Genomic DNA, 26,315 nt, shown 5'->3' with positions numbered 1-26,315 from the left:
AAACCAAAGTGTTAACTTACAGCTACGCCATATGTTTTGGTTATGATTTGGGTGTTGGGGGGCAGGTTGCTAACATTTACTAATGTCTATTAAAAACTGAGTAAGTGACCTTGAGAAATTTGTTCTAGCCTTGAACTTTATCCATCTATTTATCTTTTAAACTATCAGAACATAAGCCATCTCTTAAACTATCACATCCTACTAAATTCCTTCATCACTTACAGACGTGTTGTAATATGTATCTGTTTTGTTTTGCTCATTCTGTGCCTTATTGCTTCAGTTGAATAGAGTAAGCCCGTTGAGGTTTAAAACCATGATTTAGACCCCATTTTTTAGACCACATTTAACCCAGTAGCTTACTTGTCTTCAGTATGTCTCTTGATGAAGTGATAATAGTTTGCTAAGATTACACTTTAAACAACTAAAATATAATCTAGTCAAAAGTACATTCTTAATGTTTTATGCAATCTTAGCATATAATTCTTCAAAACTCAAAATTTATTTTTAGAAGATAAATACTTGCTTGGAGGGGTGATTTATATTCACTATTTCCTCCCCTCAAGGAGGAAAAACCCTTGTAATTTGGCATGTTTAGACCTGTTCCATTTATCCTTAAAGACCACAGCTGCTCTTGAAGAGGAGAGCAGAGTGCTTTTCATTCATCCATTGCAATCTCACACGGCGTCTCATCGTGCTGTTTACCATGTTTACATGGCTAGGTGCTGGAACTTAGAAAATATTCTTACATTATGCCCATAGTACTGGCCAGATATGGTTTTGCCTTTCACTGTACCATTTCTCATTATATCTTGAGTTGAGACTCCACAATTCAGTTTAGGCTCAACTAAAAAATTGGTCATCTGCCCTGACCGGTTTGGTTCAGTGGATAGAGCATCGGCCTGTGGACTCAAGGGTCCCGGGTTCGATTCTGGTCAAGGGCATGTACCTTGGTTGCGTGCACATACCCAGTAGGGAGTGTGCAAGAGGCAGCTGATCGATGTTTCTAACTCTCTATCCCTCTCCCTTCCTCTCTGTAAAAAAAAATAATCAATAAAATATATATATATTTTTTAAAAATTGATCATCTAAGAATTTTAGAATACACTGCTCTCTCATTTGACATCAAGAAGCAAAAACTCAAGAAAAGACAAAATTTTAAAAAATATTGCTGCTGTTGGAAAAATCCTCTGCTTCTTGGATGAGACCCGAGGGCATCAGAATTGTAATAGGCTATTCTGCTGATATTGATAGAATACGGGCCCCAGAGTCACCTAGAAAGGATCAGTCACATGTGGCATCTTCTGAAGGACCAGTGGCCTACCCTGCTAAGTTCTCTCCCTCAGTGGTTATGACCAAAGCTTCAGAGCTCGAAAGGATGAGCCTAAGTGTCCTGGAATTGTGATTTACTAGACACTACTCATTCTCTAAAGATGCTAGATAGTAAGAGAGGTAATATATGCAAGTTTTTCTCTTGTTTCTACTTTCTCTTTGAAAGCCCATCCCTAGTAAATTGCTGTTCGTTTTTGACCGTCATACTTTGTAGCTTTTAGAGAGGGAAGAACTTGACTGAGTCACATTTGTTAGCCTGGACTGGAACGAAGTGAGTGTGTCTGATGCATCTTCTCTCCGTGCACTCCTGTTAATAGCATGTTACGAATGGCAGCACAAACTCACTTTGGGATCCGAAACTGCGTTTCATAGATGCTTAATGGAACCTTCTTTAACAGACTCAGTAATCTATTTCTAATGGTTACAGTGTGGCTGTTTTTAGTTCTGAATCTTAAGAGAGTTTGTTTTCAGCAATTCACCATGTTTACTATAGGGTTTTTGTTACCTTTTAATTAGGCTAAAGGAAATTTCCTAGTATCCCTAGTTTACTGAGAGTTTTTAATGGAATGGATATTGACTCTTATCAAACACTTCTCCCTCTGTTGAGATGATCAAAGGAAATTTTTCTTTTAATTTCCCACTGTAGAGAGTTACACTGATTTATATGGAACCAACCTTGTATTCTTGTGATAAACCTAACTTACCTGTTATGTATCATCTTTTGTACGTTGCTGGACTTGATTTTCCAATATCCATTTAGGACTTTTGCATCACTATGAGTGAGATAAATACATCCTTTTTCTTATATTGTCCTTGTTGGGTTTTAGCATTGAGGTTATACTCATCAAATTAGTAGGGGGTATCCTCCTTTTTACATATTCTGGAATAGTTTGTGTGAAATTGGCATTCTTTATTCCATGAATTCTTGGAAGAACTTGTCAGTAAAGTCATGTGGGTCTGATACTATCTTTTGTGGAAGATGTTTAGTTACTGATTCAGCATCTTTGCCTTTTCATAGTTTTGCTCTGGGATTTCTATTTAGTTGAGTGAATTTAATAAATTATTTTTTCTAGGAATTTTTTCATTTTGTGTGAATTTTTAAGTTAACTGCCATAAAGTTGTTTATAATGTTTTTTTTAATAAAACCTCTATAGCATCTGTAGGTATCCCTTTTTCATGTTTGATATTTATCTAGATCTTTTTTTTTTTCTTTCATAGACTTAGCAGACAATTTCATTTGTCTTTATAACAAATCAACTTTGGCTTTACTCATCCTCTCTATTGGGTGTTTTCTATATCACTGATTTCTGCTTTTACTAAAATATCTCATTTTTATTTATTTCTGTTTATTCGGTTTTTCTAACTTCTTTGGTTGGATGATTACCTCATTAATGTGTAGCTTTTTTTCTTTATAATATAAACATATAGCCAAATAAAATGCCACCTAAGGCTCGGTGACCATACATTTATTTAGTTTTTCCCAGGTTGTGTATGGTTCATGTCTTGTCTGGATGTAATTGCTAATAGCCTCCGCTTTAATTCCCCAAAATATCCTGGTTGGGACAATCAATTATTTTATCTCCATGCCCAAATCCTGCTTAAGCTGTCCCCACAAGTTCTAATGTGTAGTATTTTAAAAATTCAGTTCCAACTGTTTGCTATTATTTCTTTTAGTCTTGAAGTTCTTTAAAAAATATATTTCTTAATTTCCAAACCTATGAGAGTTTTCCAGTTGCCTGGACTATATTTTTATTTTTATTTAAATGACATAAGATAGTATTTAAAAACAATTATAAAAACAATTGTAAAAACAATATAGGCCAGTAGCTCTGGAGTTGGACATACAGACCTGGTTTTGAATCTGTATGACCTCAGGCAAGCAGTTAACTGCTCTAAGTGTTGGTTTCTTCATCTGAAAACGGAGAATAGTAGATACCACATGTAAAATGAAAAATCATATTGACACAGAGAAGGTACTTATTAAATGTTAACTTTTATGACAATTTCACTGCTTAAAAATCACTCTTATATTTCATAAAGGAAACTATACTTAAGGCGTCTTCCTAAAATTATGTAGATAACACAGTTTTAGAAATTGCAAGTTTTGAAAATGTGAAATCCCTCTTTATCCCTAATCTTTTCTGTTTATCATCAGAAAAGATTAGGGATAAATGATGTACATATAAAACTAATACTTTCACTATTTTATATTGGGGACATCTCATGTTTACATCACCTTCTTCCATATTTGATCTTGAGAAATCAGATAAGCTTCTAAGCCTTTAAAGTTTTATCACTCAATGTTTTATCGCCGTTTAGATGGGCCAACTTGAGTCTAAGCAGAGCTGACAGGCCTCGCAGAGCCCTGAGAGCTGTTTCAGAATTCTCTGGTTTGCTTTTAGGGACCGTGTTTGGGTTTTGTTTTGCAACAGTGTCTGGCTTGGTATACGGCAGGAAAAATAAACATTAGTGTGAAGTTGGGTAGCACACTGCCACCCAGAATATAAATCAGCATTCTCTTTCTGAGAAGGCAGACTAGATATTGGGTAGGCAACTAGTGGGCTCTTATATTTGGTGTGTGTGACAGTACTCTCTCCCAATTCCTTAAGGTCTTTCCTTACATTTGCATAACCGCTGAATTTGGTTTGTTGTGGGCTAGGGAGGGCTGGTACAGATGATAGTAATGTTTAAACGTAATGTATATCAAGAACCTAGCAGAGTGTGGGGCCCTGTTTCATATTACCTTATATAATCTTTACAACAGACTTTTGGGACAGATCCCCTGGTTGTCCTTATTTTACTGAAGAGGAAACTGAGGCTCAGAGCAGTTATATAACTCACCCAAGGTCACACAGCTAATAAGGGTAGAGATTGGATTTCAACCTAGGATGTTCTGACTTAACAGCCAGAGCCTCTTACCCAGCTATGCTGCTTCTCTATTTTCTATCTGCTCTTAGCCTTAACGGAAATATTAAGTGCTCAGTGTTGGTGTCTTGGCTGATCTTACGTATCATCTCTCAAGGGCCTCTGAACATCACTGCTTCACCTGGCACCCAGGGCCACTGTGTGGCCTTCATTGAATCCACACTTTTCTCTTTTTTTTCCCTCTAAGCATTGTGTTTACTCTGAGTGTTGGCAGCAGAAACCGAAAAGGAAATGCAGAAAAAGCATCTAACGGTTTTCATAACGTAAACCAAATGTTGGTAGCGTGGGTGAGCTCTTGGGAGGAAAGGCGCTATATAAATCTGACAGATAAATAAATAACTGGTTCTGTAAATAAACTGGCACTGAAAAAGCCTTAATAATCTGTAACCTATTGAATTTAGAATCCCTCGGTAGTCGGAAGTCTCCTTTTGCTCACCAACTGTGACTTCACTACCACCTGGGCCCTGTGGGGATATGAGTTTGGGGGTGCGGGTCAGAGGGGATGGGGGTCAGGGGGCAGAGGTTTGTTAGGAACCAGGCCCCTCTTCCACTGAAAATGCTTGCCTGCCTCAGTAAACACGAGGCATCTTTGTCACAGCTGTATTATGTATACAACACATTCTTAGGTACTTCAAAGGATTGCGAACAGGGAAAAGGGTTCAAATGAAGGTCAGTGAGTTAAGTTCACAGAATGTATTTAGGGGAGAAGAACTGAATTACTTTACTAATCTCAGCAAATAAAAGCCGTTATCAGCAGCAAGCTCTGAGAGACTCTTTCTTCCAAATATGTTGGTTTTGTGAACTACCCTTAAGATCCCCTTTGCTGCTTCCACTCCCTCAAAACAAACCAAGAACAATCCCAATGACAGAATCTATCTGCAGATCCCAGGCCCCCAAGTTTCACAAATCCTTCAAGTTATGCTGCCTGATGCCCATATGGAAGTCCCTTTTCCTGAATGGGGCTGTACCAGGACAGCTCTAGAGTTTCATTCTGAAAGGTGAGAAGATGAGCGGAAGTGGAGTGGTTGGGCCTGCCAGCTGCAGAGGCTCTGGTTACAGAACTGAGTGGTTCCTGCCATCCCGGAGCCATCAAAGGAAGTGATTTGTGCAGGTCACCTTTGAAGGTGCTGAGATGGTGGCAGAGGGGAAAGATAGAGAACAGTGCCTTTATTACTGTTCCTTCCCGCTAGCCTAAGGGTTGGGTACTTTATAAAAATAAGGCCTTGAGAATATCCTCATCTTTCTCTTGGGTTCCCTTCTTCAAAATTCAGGTTTGCAGTGCGCTGCTGGTGCCTATATTCTATTTTTTTTTCTTCTTTATTTTGGTGGTTAAATTCTAAATGTCAGGTCGAACCCCGAGTTTCACATTTACACTTCTTCAAAGACTCTGCAAGGGTTTCCTTAAATAACAGCCTGCTAGAAAATCTCATTCCTGATGAAGTTCCACTGTAATGCATTCAGTCCCTCAGGGAAAGGCTCTCAACCCACTGGGCCTTATATAGTTTTAAAACTTATTCAGTACATTGGCCAGGCGGATTCTGATGCTTTTAGTTCTGGAATAAAAGGGCAAGTATATGTAAAATTGTTGGTGATCTTTATGTTGTAAAATTATCGTAGGCTGCTGCTTTTTTTTAAATCCTCAGGATATTTTTCCCATTGATTTCTATAGAGAATGGAAGGGAGGGCGGAGGGGGAGAGTCAGAGAAACATCGATGTCTCTCACATGGATTGGTTGCCTCCTGCATGCTCCCCCCTTGACTGGGAATCGAACCGACCCTCTGGTGTGAAGGCTGACCACAGTTATGCCGGCCAGGGCATAGGGTGCTGCTTTTGATAGGGTATGAAAGACTCAGAGCCATGCTGTACCCTGATCTAAAAAGTACTTTATCTGCACCCAATCTTTTCAGTTTAAGATTTTAAAGCTTGATGTCCTAGAAATCTGTTGGCCACCTGTTGCCACAGACTGATTCAAATCAAATTCAAATGATTTGATTAAAGCTATTAATAGGATTCAAGCTAACAGGAGAGAGTAAGACCTTAATTTTACAGGATTATATGTTGATTTTTAAAAAAACGTATTGAAATTAGTTGTTCTAATATCTTTTCTTTTTCCCCCTTGAACCTTGGCTCGTATTTTTTACCTGAGGGTATATATTCACAAATGCTTTTCTTTATACACATAAATTATGCATATTTCATGGATTGAGGCCTCACATTGAGGGTTCCCATCTCTAACTTCTGCACCTACCCTCCTGATGTCTACCCCAGTCCCGCAGTGATTACAGCTGTGCCAGAAACCATGCTTTTGTAGACATGACTTTATTTCATCTCTCCAGTAGCATTTGGTCAGATAATATATCCCCATGTTACAGATGAGGAAACTGAAACCAAGAAAATGTGCCCCCCATCGCTTCCCTAGTAAGTGGCTTCACTTCAGGACCCCAGGCTTTCCCTTTTGCTACTCCGCCTTGGCAACAGGGCAAGGGCAGTTGGCACTCCTCTGGGTTTCTCTGACAGCTAAAGAATGTTAATGATACTCATTAAATAACAATAACAAAGGCTTTTATTGTTCTGTCTTACTATAAAACTAGAGGCACGGTGCACAAATTTGTGCACTGGTGGGGTCCCTCTGGGTGGCCTGCAAGGACCAAGCCGAAACCTGCAGTCCAACACTGCCTGCAGCTCCTACTTGCCACTCCTGCTCATCCCGCCAGCCATGAGCCCTGTGTCTGGCCCCTTCTCAAGGGGAGTGGCCTGTGGGATCGGGCTGAAACCGGCTCTCCGACATCCCCCGAGGGGTTCCGGATTGTGAGAGCGCACAGGCCAGGCTGAGGGACCCCACCAGGGCACGATCAGGCCAGGGAGGGACTGCAGGAGGGCTCCAGGGCATGTCTGGCCCGTCTCGCTCCGCCCGGTCGGCTGGACCCCAGCAGCAAGCTAACCTACCAGTCAGAGCATCTGCTCCCTGGTGGTCAGTGCACGTCATAGCAACTGGTCAACCAGTTGACTGACTGTCCCCTGGTGGTCAGTGCACGTCATAGTGAGTGGTTGAGCAGCCTTAGCATATCATTAGCATATTATGCTTTGATTGGTTGTTCGATTGTTCTACCATTTGGTCTATTTGCATATTAACCTTTTATTATATAGGACTAGTGGCCCAGTGCACAAAATTCATGCACATTAAAAGGGAATTAATTAGAGGAAATATTTTAATATTGCTATTTGCCCTTTCTCTATAATAGAAGTGTCAGAGATGAAAGAAAATTAGTAAAATTTATATGAAAATCTTCCACCTGTCAGAGTCTAGGGTGTGCCACGGGACCCAGAGTCAAGTCCCCACCCACCCGCACCTCGAAATCGCGCAAGACCCAGACCTGGCTGGCCCCACCCCTGTCAAGCCCCACTGGGGGGGCGGGAGGGGTGTGCAGCCTCAGGTCCCCCGGCCAAGCCCAGCTCCATGCAGCCTCAGGTCCCTACTGATCGCTTGTTATGGGAACCCTGCCTCCGCTGTGGGTGCAGCCATCTTGTGATGGCATGATGGTTAATTTGCATATTACCTCTTTATTATAAAGGGTAATGCATATTTATTAAACTAAAGATGAGCAAAAAAAGAAAATCACCTAAAATCATTACCACCCAAAATAAGCAATATGAACATTTAGGTATAAATCCAGGATTTTATATAACACCATACACACTTCTTTCCTTATGTTTGCGAAAATGTGATGCTCTTTGTACTCTTTCACAGCCTGCCTTATAATATTCAAAATACCTTTGCAGGTCCTCATATATTTGTATACTGCATCATTTTTTATGATTCCTTTCAACTAAATGGCTATATTACCACATCCTTAGCCAGTTCCTTTATTAGACATTTGTATTGGTGACCATCTTTGTAGCTAATATCTAACTATATGATTTCAATGTGTTTTTTTTATGTGTCAGACACAGATTTATTAACTGCCTGCTCATCCTCTAAGTAATCGGGAAAACTGTCTCTCCTTAAGATTATTAATGAAGTTAAACTTTTTGTTTATTTATGAGTGCTAGTATTACTTCTTTGGTGATTTTTCCTGATTTATGTCATTTACCTATTTTTTTCAGTTGGGATGTTCATGTTTTATTGATTTTTAAAAGCCCTTTATGTCAACAATATTAACATTGCTATATTTGTTAGAGAATTTTCCTCCAATTAGTTTAATTTGGGGGTTTGATTCTGGTATTTTCTGACTGTCACAGATTTTTTCCCCCCCAGTTTGTTGTTTCTTTGTTGGTGTTGTTTCTGATGTTTTTTGACTTGTAGAAACTTATACAATGAGGTGTGTTCATACTTATTTTGGTGATTTCTGCTGTTGGTATAATGTATAAAAAGGTGTTTTTCTCCAAGATTTTATGTTTTCATATATCTTTACTTTACTATTATGTTTTTACATTAAATCTTTATTCTATATTAAATTCATTTAAGCATATGGTATAAAATAGAAGTTCAACCTTTTCCCTCACTAATTTGAAATGCCTATCTTAACAAATTTTGGAATATAATTGACAGTTTCTGACTTTCCATTCAATTCCTTTGACATGCCTATCTTTCATTTCTTCTATTCCTGTATTATTATGGCTTTATAATATTTGTCAATGTGGAATAGATCATTATCTCTTTTCAAAATTATTTAATCTTTTAAATAAAGTTTAGGAACATTTTGTCAAGTTGGTTGGAGAGGCGTTGCTTTGCAAATAATTTCCTTAACCTGAACATCTAATCCTCAAAGCTAAATTACAGTAGGTATCCGTGATGTTCTTAATTAAACAATATAACTACTTTCTTCTTGCAGATTTCAGAGACAACTGTCTGAACCCTGCCACCCCTTCCCTCCTCAGTCAGGAGTTCCTGGAGATAATCGCCCCAGTTACCACCGGCAAATGTCAGAACCTATTGTCCCTGCAGCTCCCCCACCACCTCAGGGATTCAAACAGGAATACCATGACCCACTCTATGAACATGGGGTCCCAGGCATGCCAGGCCCCCCAGCACATGGGTTCCAGTCACCAATGGGAATCAAGCAGGAGCCCCGGGATTACTGCGTTGATTCAGGTTAGTATGAAGTCATGCACTTCTTTCTTCATTCTCTCATCTGTCTTTCTGGGCATTATTGAATGTCTTCCTCCTGTAGGGCTTTGGGAAATAGTTTCATAAACTTAGCCCTGAAAGAACTTAGGAGCTAGTAAAGCAGGCGTGTTTATGCAATAACTGAATAAAAAACAAAAGACAAAGGCCATACAAATGGTAGGAAGTGCAGGAGGCAGTCAAAAGTGGTGCAGGGAGATTTCAAGATGGTGGTGAGTAGGTGGAAGCTACACTCACCTCCTCCGGGACCAAACCAGAATTACATCTCAATTAAAAGTGGTGCAGAGTACACCTCTGAGGCCAAGCCTGAAGATTGCTGGGGTCCAATCTTTTATTTATTTATTTTTTTCAGAGAGGGAGATAGAAACATCAATGATGAGAGAAAATCATTGATCGGCTGCCTCCCGCACGCCCCACACTAGGGATCCAGCCTGCAACTGGGGCATGTGCCCTGACCGAGAATCGAACCATGATCTCCTGGTTTCTAGGTTGATGCCCAACCACTGAGCCACGCTGGCCAGGCCTGGGGTCCAATCTTGATGATGCCCTTTTTAAGACCTATTATCTTAGAGGCACTGGACACAGGAAATATTATTTAGTCCTGTCCTTAGTTCTGTGACTTTCTTTCTTAATACAAGACTCAAACTTTCAATATAAGAATATGGAAGAGAGCCCACATGTGGGACGGGATTCTTTCTATTCTTGAAATGAATGGTGTTCCAAGAAAGCACCTGGTGTGTCATAGCTCTGTGGGGTGCTGGGTGCGCCATGGAAAAGGTGTCTTTTTGATTGCTTCATGGGATTCACTGCTCTATTGCAGTGCTTTCATCTGGAAAAGTTTCTGTGTCCTTCAGTGATTGCTGGTGTACCCGAGGAGAAATACATTAGGACTCCTATTATTTGGTTACTAGAGGCCCAGTGCACAAATTCGTGCACGGGTGTGGTCTGGCCGGCCCACCCCAATGGGGGCCGATCAGGGCCAGGCCACCTGGGGGGAGGGGCTCATCAGACCCCCATCTGGCCAGTTGACCACCTCAGTGCGCATCATAGTGACAGTCGTTCCATTGTTCTGATTGCTTGGCTTTTATATATATAGATAGGTTACTCTTGTCTGGAACCTTAAGCATATCAAGAGTTTAAGCTGTACTTGGGGGCCCTGCTGTCCCCCTCCCCTCCACACACACTCATTCACTGACTACATATCTTAGAGGTCAGGCTTATTAAATGAGATCATCAGGGAAAAGAAGGGTTGGATTGTACCTTGCACATTTAGAAACTGTTTCTTCCGCTTCGTTTTTCCTTCTTTCAGAAATGACTTAAGTTTTTCACTCTTTTTTTGCAGTTGGTGCTAAAGGAATTTGAGGGTTGGTGGGTAGGTTTTCAGCCTTCCCCAGGCATGCTTTCCTTGAAGACCCTAGGGAAGCGCTGGTGGGGCAGTATATACTTGAATGGCTTTTGCAAATGGAATAGGTTATAGAATTTACTCAATGGCCTTTTGTGAGATAATACATAGGTTGCTAAATTCAGGCAGAAATTGGTTATGGAAAAGGCTGGGGAGGTAAGCAGAAGGGAGACATCTGTTGCTTTATGATAGAAAAATTACCAAGTGTAGGTATCAATAACTTGTAAAATTCCCACTGGCGTTCCTCCTGAAGGCTTTGATGTATTTATTCTCAGGAGTAGGCATGAATAGCAACATTTTTCTTTGAGGTTGACATTTTAATCTGTCCTAACCAGTTTTTTACCCCATCCCACTCCCTTAAAGCAAGACACTCAGCAGGTGTTTTACCATATCTGTAATTCTTTGATCTGAGTGGTGTCTTGATATGCAGGCAGGCTTGTCCTGCATAAACACAACTCAACTCACTGTCATGAAAACATGATGTCAGAAGAAGAGATGGCTGTGCAGGGGTTCCATTCTGACAGGTCCAGCATGGTGCAAATATACTTGCCAAATCCACTCCTGCCAGTTCTAGTCCTAGCTTCATAGCCCCTAATCTCTTTGGCCTAAAAATACCTTCACCTCTTACAGCAGAACTGGATGTGACCATCAGCTATAAAGAGTAAATTGGGAAGATGTTAGTGACCCTCCTCCCCGTCCAAAACCCCAAAGCCGCAGAGTCATTATAGGCATAGTCCAACCTTGGCTTTTTAAAAGCCAGTTTCTTCTACCATTAACTCTCTCATCAAGTTTGGTGTTAAACTAACTTCTAAATGAGCAAGTTGTGAGAACGAGGCATTTTTTTCTCTCAGTTCTCGATTTAGGAGTCAAGAGTCCTACTTTCAGATGGTGGGTTATATCGTGTTTTCCATGTTGATTATTAGGGTGGTACCTCTTTCCCAAGACAAGACCAAAAATGACATGACCTTGGATCAGGAGAAGGTTAGGGCTTTACTGCAGAGCTGCAGTTCAGTTCGATTGTTGTGATGACTCACCACAGAAATGATTGATGAGAGTGTGTATGTCTGTGTTTCTCTTTCAGAAGTGCCTAACTGCCAGTCAACCTACATGAGAGGGGGCTATTTCTCCAACAGCCATGAAGGTAAGTAACTTTAAAAAAAAAAAAAGTATTCAAGGAAGCTTAAAATTGCTCAGTTTCCAGGCTAAGATTTGAGATCATAGTTTAAACATCCTTAGCTCATGAATATGAGTCCTAGTTGATCATATTCTCGTTATTTTGCACACAGGGTCTGAGGCATGCTCCTGAGCACAGTGAGGGCTGCCAGCATTTTCAATAGCAATGACCCTAACCTTAGGAGTTCAGGGGAGAACGTGAAGAAAAGGTGAACCAACCAGGTTTCCACATTTCCATACAAGGAGATCACACAGCTGTATATAAGACATTCAGCCTAAACTGGAATTTAGGAATTATGTCATGACTTGAGATGGTAGGTTCAGGACTTCTCTTCTGAACATTGAAACACGGGAGAGTTTTTTCCTTGGAACAGCTTCCCCAAAAGTATGTCTTATTTTCTGTCAAATTAATCACTCCATAAATATCTAGAGCAGTGATTCGTCAAACCCAGGGCATCACCTTCATCTGGAACTTGTTTGAAATGCAAATTCTCAGGACCCACTCAGACCTGGTGAATAAGAAACTCCCAGCAATCCATGTTTTAACAAGCCAGGTGATCGGATACACATTCAAGTCTGAGAACTACCTTACTATAGAGCAGAGAGTCTCAGCTTTGGCTCCACATTAGAATCACCTGAGGAGCTTTTAAAACATTTGATATCCAGGCTTCACCCAGAGCATTAAAGCAGAAATTCTGGGGTGGAACCCAGGGGTTAGTAGCCGCTAAAACTCCCCAGGTGATTCTAATGTGCATCCAAAATTGACAACCACTGTTCTCTAGAGTTTTAGAGGAAGGTTGAAAGAACTAATAAAACAGCACTATGAAACACTGGCTGGTTTTTGTAAGTGATTGGTTCACAAGAGTGGCTTCAATGAGAAATTATTTCCCACTGGCTTGTTTGGAGGGGAGACCAGGTGTTGCACTGGGATATTCAGAGTGAGTGTCCAGCCCTGGGAAAGAAGGGCTTCTATTGGACCTCTGACTGTTATCGGCACAGCTGTGTGGGGCTCTCTTCCAGGTTCCCAAATGTTTCTACAGAATCAATTGATGTCTGCAGCAGGCAAAATAAGGCGGGGGGGGGGGGGGGGCGGGGGGGAAGAGGGAGAAAAACATTTTGCATAATTACAACATTTAGAAAGAAAGGAGCTCTTAAAGGAAATATTTTTAGTAAGGCATTGGGCTGCTTACTACACACAAAATACCTGGTGAGTTTGTGTTCCTTTCCCTGCCCCCACACAGTGAAAAAGTTCGTTGCAAAGAGACCTGCATTCTTAATTGCTCAAAATTATTCTGACATGGTTTTTCTCTCAGTATACAGGCTTGACCACAGATGCCTGTGAAACAGTTAGTGGAACAAGTGTTTCTGATTGCATCTGTGATTACTAAGATAGCCATCTTGCCTTAGGGTTCACCTGGAATCTTTGCATGCTGTTTTGAATCTCTCATTTCTACTTTGCTCCTCCAACAGGTCCTTCCTTCCTGCCACCTTTATTTGAGTGATTAGATAGTTGTAGCCACAACTGATGTAATTGCTGGCGCAAATTCAACTGACTTACATTTCACTTAAACCAACAGCATCTTCCAGATGTTTTAGAGAATCACATGTGGTGATAACTAGAAACCACAAAATACATCAAAACGATACTCACAGGCAGGCCTTCATCTGATTAGTTTGAAAAACAAACCTAGAAAGTAATCTAGCTTTACATTTTCTCCCGGTATATTATAACTGCATTATCTTTACGTTAGAGGAAGAAAAGCTCTAAAAATAACACAGCAAGTGTAACAGGTGTGTGAACTTTGAAGTAGTAAACTTATAATGACTATAATAAGGCCATTCAAACACCACTGGAGTTATCAAAATCCATATGGAAAATCAGGAATCTATAGTTTCCTGGCAAACAAGGCAAAAAGCATGATGTAACTCTTGTTGATGATATAAAGTATTACAGTTTGTCATAAAAGTTTTCTAATCAAATTGAAAAAGAAATGTATCATAGGAGTCACTGAATTCCTGATTTAAAAGTTAGCATTGTATTCCTAAGTCTTTTTTAATGGAGACTATAGATTCTCTCATTTATTCAAATACTTATTGAGCACTTATTATGTATCAGGTGTCATGAAGATATGAAGATATTCAGAACATGATCCTTATCCTCAAGGAATTTAGAATCTATGAGAGAGAATAGAAGATAAAGCTCTCACATTATTCAATTAATTTCTTAATAGTACTTATCACAATTTGCAATTAACTATCTTAACTTATTTTAATTATCATTTATTGCACACTTATCTACCAGGAGCTATTCTTGGCACTCTGGTATAAAGATAAATAGATCCATGGAACAGAATGTATATTAACTCATTAAATTCTCACAACCCTATAAGGTAGGAATTATTGTCTTCCCTAGTCTTCATATGAGGAAACTGGAGCACAGAGAAATTAATTAACTTATTCAAGGTCACACAGCTAATCTAGGTCCATCAGTCTGGCTCTAGGGCCTACACTCTTTAAATGTTCCATACTACACCATGTCTCATTTATTTATTTTTTTCCTACTTAATTGTCTGTCTCCACCAATTGGGATGCGAGCTCCATGAGAACAAGCACAAGTCCGTAGTCTTCTCATGGTCTACCTCCTTCCAGCACAGTGCCTGGCAAAAATATTTATTGAATTAAATAATAAATAAATGACAATAAAATTACACATCCTTTGAGGTAGTTAAGCAAACAGAGAAATAGTGCTTGGAGCTGAGGACACAAAAATTAATAATTCAAACCTCAAAAAAAAAAATCTCAGTTTCCTTTAAGTTGGGCAGTGTTTTCCCAGTTCCAGGCCTCTTAAAAATGGTGCTGGTCCTGCCAAGAACTTGGTCTGGACTGATCATGAAGAAAGAACAGCAGATTGTTTCTTGGCACCTTTATCTGTGGATTTTTCAAGTTATAGCAAATCCCTCTCAAAATGTAAGCTAGCCCTTCACTGCAGAGTGCCTCCCCCTGCCTGTCCCCACTGCAGACCTGGCACGCATACACCTGTACTGCACCGCCAGGAGAATGGACCCGAGAACTGAGCACAGGGAGCATCATTTACCAGACAGGAGCTCCTGGTGCTTTCTCCTGAGAAGTGTGCTGGTGGAGGAGAGTACACCGGAGTGCTCACACCCGGAAGCAGGCCAGACCACGGGGAGAGATGTGGTCCCCATCAAGCCTGTCTATTAAGTGGCTTTGATTTGAAACGCTGATCTTGTCAGGATGCCTGGTGACATGGTGGTCAGCATGGAATGCATATTAAGGGTTTTTGTGAATTGCGAATACAGGACATTCCTTCCTTCTTCTTGACCCCTTTCACTTTCTGCCCTGGCTTCCTTTCATTTCCACGTACATGTGTTGTTGGGCCAGTCAGTTCCCCCTTCTTGATCTCTGTTTTGTTATCTATAAAATGAATAAGTTTTATTGCTAGAACGTCTCTTCAGATTCCTTCCATGTGCCTGGTAATAACTGCAACCTGCTTTTAAAGTTATTACTCCGTGAAATCCTCCACAGGCCCAAGTCTTTACTCAATTTGGTGACCCTCTCTCCCCTCCAAACTCTTCCATAATTGAATGAGGTATATGGGCAGCCTCGACAAAGAAAGGTTGAAAATGGTGAGACTATGCACAGATCAACCAAATCCATGTAGCTAGGCCGACTGAAATAGATGAGATGTCTTTTCAGATATAAAGGCTTAGTCATAGCAACACTGATCCATACAGACATCAGAAGCAAGATGTGAAGGAACTTCTGGTGACTCAGTGCTTCCCTGCAGTCTTAGCTCTCAGAGCAGGGCCACTCTGAAGGTCTGGTGATTACATCAGAACGCAAAGGCCTAAGTCCTTTTGAAGTCCCCCAAAATTCAGTCTGGCATCGATATTTCCATTAATAGGGCTTAGGACCCAAAAGGATAGAATCCCGTTTTAGTTCTTAGATCCAGAATTTTCATAGAACACACAGAGAATTTGTTAAGCAACGTGGTCTTTCTTTTTAACTTCTCCTTCAGGTTTTTCATACGAAAAAGATCCCCGGTTGTACTTCGATGACACTTGTGTTGTTCCTGAGAGACTGGAAGGTGAGTAGCCCTATCCGGTTTGTTGCTAAGCTGGAGGCTCAGGGATGTCAGAGCACTTCCCTCAGTCTTATTAACAGCAGATTAGCGTTAACTCTTTTTTTGCCCAAATCACCCGAAATACTTAAGATAAAAGTATTGCATGTGTCTCTTTGTCCCAAACAGGCAAAGTCAAACAAGAGCCCACCATGTATCGTGAGGGGCCCCCTTACCAGAGGCGAGGCTCCCTTCAGCTGTGGCAGTTCCTGGTTACCCTTCTGGATGACCCAGCCAATGCCCACTTCATTGCCTGGACAGGCCGAGGCATGGAGTTCAAGCTGATAGAACCTGAGGAGGTGAGCATTGGATGCTGGACTCGAATGATTTTCTATTTGCTGATGGTGATGATGTTTGCTCTTGTTTAGTTCTCCATTGAGGCTGTTACTGTGTTAAATACGCCCTTCTCATTCAGATCTGGCCTGGTCAATGAGCTTGGCGGTGCCCTTCCTATTATTCAGAGGTCAGTTTACAATTCACGGACAGGCAGAGTTCACCACTGTAAAATACATTACAAAGCATTAGTATCTCTTCTACAAAGTCTGGGGAGGGAGGCCATAAAGATCTAAATGGGGCCCGTTTTTCGCCTTGGAAAGTTGTTTACAAGTGTTGTTTCAGTGGTAAACTTGTTTTGGTGTCGGCCCTTAATGTGTCATAGCCTATATCTGGAGCCACAGAATATTTGTATGACGCTTTGGTAATATATTACAGGATGCCGCTACCCCAGTACATATTTCAAATGGCTCTAACCTAAAGAAATGAAATCATCAGAGATAGGTCATTCTTATGAGCTTTAGGGTTGTTGTTTTTTTTTAGTATATTATGTGACATCACAATAATTGAAAGATGACAAAACCTTCATTATTTTGTTAATAGAAAAAGAAATATTGTTAACATTATTACTGTCTGTTGCTCAGAACTATTGACAAAAAGGCCTATGGACAGAACCAGTACCATTTCTTCAGTGGGGAAGACATATTACAGAACCCCTTACCTGAATATCACATAACAAAGTAAATTAAATTAGACTCTCAGTTTGGCATATTCCAAAGGGATTGATTTTTAATTTCTATTTGACTTCGATTCTGGAGAGATTATAAATGAGAAGAAATAACAGCCCTGAAAATTTTGCATGTGCTTCGTAGAGTAGCATGTACTTAGGTGTTATGTATTAAATCAGCAGAGCATAAGTATCTTTGGGTATGTGTAATTGAAATGAAAACAATGTTCTTAGAAATCATTTGAGCAAGAACTGCAGTTTTAAATGTTGTTCCATTAATTCCAGGGCTCATGTTAGCACACTAAGGGGTTAAGTTGGTATGAGGGCTAACAGCAGAAGGTAACAACCTGGCACTTGATTTGGAAGAAGACAATGGTCCAAAAGTTAAGAGGAGAATATGTGGATTGGAGGCAGTTATAAAAGGAGATGCACGTATGGTGTCCCTTACCTTGTATCACTCACGAAAATGAAAAGGTGTCAACATTCCATGTTATAAATGGTTTCCGTCAGGACTCAATCTACCTTCAAAGCCAGAGTCCCGTACTGTTGTGTTTGTAAGCGTTTCTTCATGGCTAAGTCATGTGGACATGGAGCCATGTTTTCGCCGTCCAGCCATACTGGGGAGCCACGGGCCCACATTCTGTTCCTCATAACGCGGCCTGGTTTATGTGAGGCTTGAGGAAAGCATGTCGCCTAGACTCTCCGAGGCTTTGTGACAGTAAATCTGTCCTGCGGCAGCCCTTATTGATTTATCCTGCTTCACAAACAGGAGCTTTTATTACTTTATTGCCACTGCCTCGGGCCTAAGCACAGGCTGTACAGCTGCAGGTGAACCTGGTTATGACCCTTTGTAAAGCTGTTATTGAATCTTCTGCTCTCCTACCAGTGGTAAAGAAAATGATGAACAGATGGCAAAGGGCCCCTGCTTTCTCAATAAAGAAACTAATATTAATCCAGAATGCTCATAAATGCCAAGCGGCCAAGTCACGTGAGAGGCCTGTGGTGGCCTTGAGTCAGTCCCTCTCGGCTGATTGGACAGCTTCGTTTCTTCAGGAAGTGCTTCTTCCCACCCCACCTTGCAATCCCAGGCATTCCATGAACCCTGAGTGTTCCTGTGTCTTTACCCAGGACGGTTCTGTTCCATCTCTGCACTTTACCTCAGGACAGGCAGCACTGGTGGTGTGTTTTTCCCACTGTACTCTTTGTGGGCCCTTCTCTTGTTAATGTCGGGAAGATACCAACTCCTCGGAAAAGCTGTGAGAAGTCGTCATGTGGGGAGCTTGGAGGGTGAAGTGGAGGAGGAAGCTGTTTGGGACGTAATTGTAGGCAGCTGTGTGGCTGAGTAGTGCACTCTGGGTAATTATCCATAATATCCATTACACTGTGCATGGAAATTGTGGTTTTAGAACTGCGTTTTGGCAGGCCCCCTAATCAAATGTCTTTTGATAGTCGTCCAGCTTAGCACCCTCTCAATTATGACTGACTCGGCTTTAATCTGGAGCCATTTTAACTGTGAATCTGCATTAATGAATATTTTGGGGGTAGGGTTGTTTGTTGAACATGTGGCAGATAACTGATGCCATGGGAGGTGTAAAAGGATGGGCTGCAGAAAGAACCGCTCCCTGTGCTGTGGCTGCTCTCTCTTGAAAAGGGAGGAAAAGATACGTGGATTTTTTTTTTTAACTCCTTCAGCCTCCATCCTCAAGATGCCTGCTATCAAAGTAATGGTTGGGAAAGATGAAAGGCAGAAAGAGCTGGTAACAAACCATTCCCTGCTCCCCTCACCCCAGAAATGAGGCAGCCCTAATTCCCAGCTGCTCTGCAGTTGTGCCGCATTATGCATTACTGCAGAAGGAGCAGCCCTGGTGAAGGCTACTGAATCATAGGGCCCTGGCCCAGGAGGATGAGTCAGTAACTATGGCTACCACAGATGCTTTGAAGTCTGTGCATATACAAAACCTCTCTCCAGCAAGCTATTGCATAAGCAAGTGACTGCAAAGAGAGGTTGTGGCAGAAGCGGAGGAATATTCAAGAATGTTTTCCGCCCCTGGAGCCGGGTGAGCCCTGGGCCCCGGGACCGGGCGAGGCCGCGGGCCCCTGGAGCCGGGTGAGCCCTGGGCCCCGGGTCCGGGCGAGGCCGCGGGCCCCTGGAGCCGGGTGAGCCCTGGGCCCCGGGTCCGGGCGAGGCCGCGGGCCCCTGGAGCCGGGTGAGCCCTGGGCCCCGGGTCCGGGCGAGGCCGCGGGCCCCTGGAGCCGGGTGAGCCCTGGGCCCCGGGTCCGGGCGAGGCCGCGGGCCCCTGGAGCCGGGTGAGCCCTGGGCCCCGGGGCCGGGCGAGGCCGCGGGCCCCTGGAGCCGGGTGAGCCCTGGGCCCCGGGTCCGGGCGAGGCCGCGGGCCCCTGGAGCCGGGTGAGCCCTGGGCCCCGGGTCCGGGCGAGGCCGCGGGCCCCTGGAGCCGGGTGAGCCCTGGGCCCCGGGGCCGGGCGAGGCCGCGGGCCCCTGGAGCCGGGTGAGCCCGGGCCCTGGGGCCGGGCGAGGCCGCGGGCCCCTGGAGCCGGGTGAGCCCGGGCCCCGGGGCCGGGCGAGGCCGCGGGCCCCTGGAGCCGGGTGAGCCCGGGCCCCGGGTCCGGGCGAGGCCGCGGGCCCCTGGAGCCGGGTGAGCCCGGGCCCCGGGTCCGGGCGAGGCTACGGGCCCCTGGATCCAGGTGAGCCTGGGCCCCGGGTCCAGGTGAGGCCGTGGGCCCCTGGATCCGGGTGAAGCAGTGCCCCTGGGTCCAGCCGAGACCAAACCAGAGGGAGTCGGACCTGCATTACCACCATTTGTCCACCATCCAGAGCTGAGGGGTCAGTGCCGACATGTACTCATAGGGAACCGGTTGACATTGATATTGGGTCTCAAAAGAACTGTTGGTCCAGAAAGAAACTCACTACAGACTGATTCATTTGCCTGTCAGCATAACTATTATTGCTCGTCGCACATTCAATTCTTATAAGTATATCTATAGTGACACATGATTTCGCTCATCTAGGGGAAATGATGAACAACATAGACTGATGAACAAGAACAGAACCAGAAACAAGGAGGCATCGATCGGACTATCGGGCCTCAGAGGGAGGATAGGGGAGGGTGGGGGGAGGGGGGAGAGATCAACCAAAGGTCTTGTGTGCATGCATATGAGCCTAACCAATGCTTAAGTTCAACAGAGGGTTGGGGCATCCAAGGGGAGGGGTGTGGGATGGGAATGGGGGGATGAGGACAAATATGTGACACCTTAATCAATAAAGAAATTAAAAAAAAAAAAAAAAAGAATGTTTTCCACCACTAAATATACTAAAGTGATGAGGCTGGGCTTCTTTTAAGGGTCCCTGCGTCACTTGTGGCTGACAGTAGTTGAAGTACGGTTTCATAGTGTCATTTCTATTGAGCCAGGGTAGAAGAACATATATTAGGTTAGCAGGTTTCCCTTTACACTACTATTTCCAGATGTAATTTTTGGTTAATTTTGCCCTTTGGGCTATTTCAAAGATAGAGCTGAATGGATGCATTATGGAGAAAGGAGGAGAGCCAGGACATCGTGTGTGCATAGGGGCAGGAAGTAAACGAGTGGAAATTTAACTTTCACAGTTTCTTGCAAGGCAGAGTGGAATCATGGCTATTAAATTATTCTAATGTAATTAGGACAGATGCATTCCTCCTTACTTATCAGATCATTTCTGGTATTTATTAAAGGTCATTTTAGAATCCTGAATTCAGATGTTGTTTTCATTCTGCCCAAATACTTTAAGCAAAATGCTGTCTTATGATTTACTTTTCCACTTGCAATCTCCCTACTTCCCATTCCATATTTAACATTTGGTGTTTTAATATAGTTATTTTGCTTTTGAAAAAAAGTTTCCAAAACTGACTTAAAATGTTCAAAACATGACCCCTGGTTTGCATATATTTAAAGACCTCTGAGAAAACTCACATTTCTAGGGTTGTTCTTTTCCTGCCTTGACAGTCATCTTTATAGGCAGGATTGGGGCTCTTGAGATACTTGAGAACAGAAATTGCTTGGCTGTCCTGAGAATTGGGTAAACTCTACTAGGAAGTTTTCTGGCTGTAAGACTTTTTTGCCCAGAGCTCCAATTACTTCTCCCCATCACTGCACCTCAGGTGGACTGGGTGGGTATAATGCACTTCAGAACTGTTTGGGAAACCCTGTTAATTTTTCATTAAGTGGATAATGGTGCTACATGTTTTAATGTCCATTCTGCAAGTCCTCTGGGAGCAGGGGATTGGATGGCAGCAGGCTGAAATGATCTGATTCCCCCTTATTCCATGAGCTGCAATAAGTACATCTCCCAGCCCCTCTCCAATCTTATTAGAATTGAACTTTTGCTCTGCTGGCCCATTAGCAACTCACTAGTGTGTTTCTAATGTTTCAGGAATGACCATTCTAATTATTCCTTATTGACTGCTACAGAAACTATAGCACTTAATGGCAACATGTTAATGGTCTACGGGTATTGGTCAATAATTCATATGTGGAGACACAGTAGAAGGCCTGCTTCCTCTGGGACATTAGCCAAGCCCTCTGTAATCTACAGTACTAGCATTCTTCCACCTCTAGGTCTCACCTCTTAGCCGTTGTGACCGAATCATCACCTATGTGGAATGTTTAGTCTTAAGGGAAGGAAATGCTCTTCCTTCCAGGTCAGGGAAATGGAGCATTGACCAGAGCAGTCAGGGTATAGAACTGGCTCTCCTGGGTCGGGAGAAAACCACTAGGCCCAGGGAATGAGTTTCCATTGCTTCCCTGTCTCTTCAGGTTGCTCGGCGTTGGGGTATCCAGAAGAACCGGCCAGCCATGAACTACGACAAGCTCAGCCGTTCTCTACGCTATTACTATGAGAAGGGCATCATGCAGAAGGTGAGAAGTTATGAGAGACACAAACCGCTCTGACCACATTCAAAGAGAATGTCAAGGGCTTCTGCAATAAGGCTGTTTATAATGGCTGGCTGGAGAAAATTAGAAAATAAATGGTCTTCTCAAGTTCTTACTGGAGAAAATGCCAGCCTCATAAGTGATTCTGTGGTAGGAGAAAGTCTTGGAAAAGCAAACTTAAGACAAGAGTCAAGTGAGATATAAAGAGTACCTTTATTGCTCTTGAGTGTACACGAAAACCAGAGGTTGTGTGTGGAACAAATCATGGGAAAATTAGGCTCCTCTGCTTTACTTAAAACTGCCTCTAATTACGAAAATGTCCAGACACTTAGGCCCATTATTGTGTCCATGTGTGGGAATTGACTTGAAGGTCTCCACTCTCACAAGAGTTTCATTGAAGTCTTTAATTGTTAAAACATCTAGACCTTCAAATATGTTGGTTTAATGTTCTCAAAAGTGTTAGAGAAGTAACCAACTCTTGAGGTGGGGAACCAGAGATTTAATGTAAAACTGTGGCTTAGAAAAACTAAATAGGGATGGTTAAGTGTATGTCTGCATTACCTGAGCGAAGCTGATTTTCAGGTTTGATTTTTGGAGGTATGTGATGCTAAACAACCAGCAGAGAACGGTTCCCAGTGACCTAGATTGCTCGTCAGCTACATCATGAGGCCTTTGGATAATCAAGACTTCTTGGTGCTACTTAGTGTTATGATGCGTAAATCTATATAAAGTAGTTATCAGTCCCTCAGTGTAACAGAACCATGGAATGAGCAATTTAAAACTGCAGGTAAGCCAAGAAGCAATTCTTTTTGGCTTTGGAACAAACTTAAAATTTCCACATAGGCCATCTGATCAAACTCCTAGCCTTTCAAATAACAAAGCTTATTGTGGAGACTGAACTTTGGAAGTGACTGAAATCATGGCCTGGCTTCGGCATTGAACCTTTCAATGCCGAAGCCATAGTACCTCCTCGTAACACCAAGCACCAACCTCAGATACCCATTCTTTCTAAGCTGTGACTGTAAGACAGTGAGCCTATCTAGTGTGAATTTGAAATTCAGATATCTCAACTGCTGTGCTGTGGTGTCAACCCAACATTTGGCAGGTAGCAGGTCCCCAAGATTTACCAAAATAAATCTGAATGATTTGGATAATCGGTTACTGATGAGCCTCCTTTGGTCCCTGGCTTCCTGAGAGCTTGGTAACTTACAAATATCTCATTATTCTTCCCTTGGTCCCCACTATGCCCTGTTCCAGCTGGGCCTTATTAGGTATGTTTTCTCTCTCAGGTGGCCGGGGAGCGATACGTCTACAAGTTTGTCTGTGACCCGGATGCCCTTTTCTCCATGGCCTTCCCTGACAACCAGCGCCCGTTCCTGAAAGCAGAGTCCGAGTGCCACCTCAACGAGGAGGATACCCTGCCGCTGACACACTTTGAAGACAACCCCGCTTACCTCCTGGACATGGATCGCTGCAGCAGCCTCCCCTACGCTGAAGGCTTCGCTTACTAAGTTTCTGAGTGGCTGAGCGGCCAAACGCTAGAGCTAGCAGTTCCCATTCAGGCAAATGAGGGCAGTGGTTTTGTTTGTGTTTTTGGCTGTTCCTAAAACTTGCCCTTTGAGTATTATCTGGAGAACCCAAGCTGTCTCTGGATTGGCACCCTTAAAGACAGATACCTTGGCTGGGGAGTGGGAACAGGGAGGGGCAGAGAAACCTCCAAAAGGCTGGTGCCTCAGCTCTGATCCTGACAGGGTTTCTGGGAAGAGATTGCAATGGAGCCTCCTTCCCATGGACAATATATGCAAAGCAATACCTTGTTCAGGTTAGTACCCACAAACTGGGGGAGAGTGTGACAATCTGCATCGATCATGGACTACTAAATGCCTTTTACATAGAAGGGCTCTGATTTGCACAATTTATTGAAAATGAAACCACAACCCCATAGGATAGTAGGTAGGCTAAGTTGGGGAGGCTCAAACCATGAAGGGTTCAAAATATAGCATAAAATTCAGAGAGCTCATCTAGCTCAATCTGAAATGTTTCCCCTTGGTCTAGAAAGACGGGGGAAAGTCAGAACAGCTGTTACCCACTCCATGGTTCTCAAATAATTAGCGTTGCTACTCCTGGGAACCTCCTGGCCATGTGGTCACCAAGTAGAATAAGCCCCCTTTCCTCTTCCCAGTCACATGGCTGTGTGCGGGCGGCTTTAATTTCAGGAGAAGGGTGATTAACACTTTGACAGTATTTTGCTTTGCTTTGATTTGGGGGATCGTTTTGTTTTGGTGGTTGTTTTGGAAAAACAGTTTATAAACTGATTTTTGTAGTTTTGGTATTTAAAGCAAAAAAAAAAAAAACCAAACCTTTTGGTAACTGCACTGCATCCCTTAGATGGGGCAGTGCCGACTTATGAAGACGCTGCAGCTTGAAAGGGGCTTTGTGGGGGCTTCCCCTTAGCCGTGTACAAGCCCACTTTACTGCCCGCTTTGTGCTTTCTGCACCAGACAGCCTGACGGAACACTTGCACCCGAGTTGTACATTTTCGAGGTGTGCAGGGCAGCCTGAACACACCGCTTAGATTCTATGTGTATAGTTCCCCACCGTCTCTAACACGCCCTCTCTGGAAAGCAAATGTACATAATACATGTCATGTCCATTTGGAACCTGGTCACCTGGTGGGAACCCAGGGGACTCGTCCCTGGGTATGACTGATGACAATTTCCGTTTCATCAGTTTGTTTTGTTTTTCCTTTTTCTTTCATTCTTGGACTTTAAACCCTGCATATGATTCCATAGGGTTTGAGACTTACATGTGACACTGACAGGTAAACAGTGCTAGCATTTTAGTTTCCTGCCACCTTAAAAAAATAAATAAAATAAAAAGCTTATCTGATTGCTGTATTATATTGATAACGTTTTAAACAACCCAGCTAAAGCTATGTGGAAGTTGAGCTCAAAGTAGAGGAAAAGTTCATTAGGAAGGAAGTGGTAACACCTTGCTGCCGGCCTGCTCTGTTGACAGCGCTCTGTGCTCCCGTGACACTTAGCGCTGAGAACAACTGTGCTGCTCCACACGTGAAGGACAGCGTGGGCTCTGCGAGGGTGACGCCTGCCATGAATTGTTTTCCTGTGGATGGAGCGCTCCATAGTCTCAAAATGGTCCCCCCTATGACCGGCAGCACATTTGTGAAGACGGTCACTGGGGTGAGGGGTATATTTTATATCTATGGAAAAGCAAGGTTTTCCTCTGTTGGAAGCTACTCAAGCCCACAAAGGTGTTGAACCTACAGCTTGGGCCTTCATTAGCATTGTACTCTAATTCAAAGGACTCTTTTTCAAACCATATTTATAGCTTTCTAGCCTACACATAGTCTATATACATAGATGCATATTTTATCCCCAGCTGGCTAGAGATTTATTTGTTGTAAATGCTGTATAGGATTTGTTTTTCCTTTCTTTGCTTATCCTGGTTTGGGTTTTTTGGGTTGGTTTGGTGTTTTTAATGGGTTTATGCTATCTTAGCGAGAATGAAAATAATCGCGTAGCCTGAGCTCCCCCCTCCCTGCTGTAACCGCGTGGCCTGTGCTGTCAGGGGCGTAGGATGGAGGCATCACCGTTGCATTCCCATCGGACTCATGCACCTCCCGGAGGGTTTTATTTTTTTGTTTGTTTGTTTGGTTTGGTTTGCTTCTTTTCCAGAGTGTGGAAAGTCTCCAGTGCAGAAAGGCTTGAACCTGCCAGTTGATTTGAAATACTTCCCCCTGCGCAGGGCCGTATGCATCCTGCCAAGCTGCGTTATATTCTGTACTGTGTACAATAAAGAAATTTGCTTTCAGTTTACCAAGTGCCTGAAACCCGCCTCTTTCTTGTACTCAGTGTCCGATTTTAAAGCAAGCGAAAGCCACCTGGCTATGTCTCTCTTTTTCTCTCCCCTCCACTCTCTCCCTCTCTTATTGTCTCTCAACTGTTGAGCGTTACCCAGGATTGTGGAGGTGACAGTAGTTTAGGGAACTGTTACCTAGAAATAGAGAACACAGCTGCTCTTTGGCCTCACCTCTTAAACTCTGGCTGAAAATGTGATCCAAAGGAGAGGAGGCAGAGGTCCTCTCCCCAGCCAGTGATGAGCTGAGGCCACCCCATCCCCTTGAGCCCATCTGCTCACCCACACTTTAGTGTTTTTTCAAGATATTTTTATTGATTTCATAGAGGAAGGTAGAGGGAGAGAGAGAGAGAAACATCAATGATGAGAGAGAATCATTGATTGCATGCCCCACACTGGGGATTGAGCTCACAACCCG

General features: G+C 43.0%; 1 protein-coding gene across 2 annotated transcripts in view; it reads left to right on the top strand.

Moving 5' to 3' along the window:
• The window catches only part of ETV5 (ETS variant transcription factor 5), a 66,054-nt gene extending 40,248 nt beyond the window's left edge, over positions 1-25,806 (top strand). For both annotated transcript variants that reach the window (XM_079763033.1, XM_079763032.1), the window contains exons 8-13: positions 9,087-9,346; positions 11,863-11,922; positions 15,994-16,062; positions 16,225-16,394; positions 21,905-22,006; positions 23,311-25,806. In XM_079763033.1, coding sequence (XP_079619159.1) covers positions 9,087-9,346; positions 11,863-11,922; positions 15,994-16,062; positions 16,225-16,394; positions 21,905-22,006; positions 23,311-23,532 — 883 coding nt within the window. In that variant the 3' untranslated portion in view covers positions 23,533-25,806. The remainder of the gene's footprint in view (positions 1-9,086; positions 9,347-11,862; positions 11,923-15,993; positions 16,063-16,224; positions 16,395-21,904; positions 22,007-23,310) is intronic.
• The last annotated feature ends 509 nt before the right edge of the window (positions 25,807-26,315 follow it).

This window comes from Cnephaeus nilssonii, assembly GCF_951640355.1.
Source record: "Cnephaeus nilssonii genome assembly, chromosome: 3".
NCBI lineage: Eukaryota > Metazoa > Chordata > Mammalia > Chiroptera > Vespertilionidae > Cnephaeus > Cnephaeus nilssonii.
Note: the sequence above shows the minus strand (reverse complement) of the source record. Positions and strands in the feature narration are given on the sequence as shown.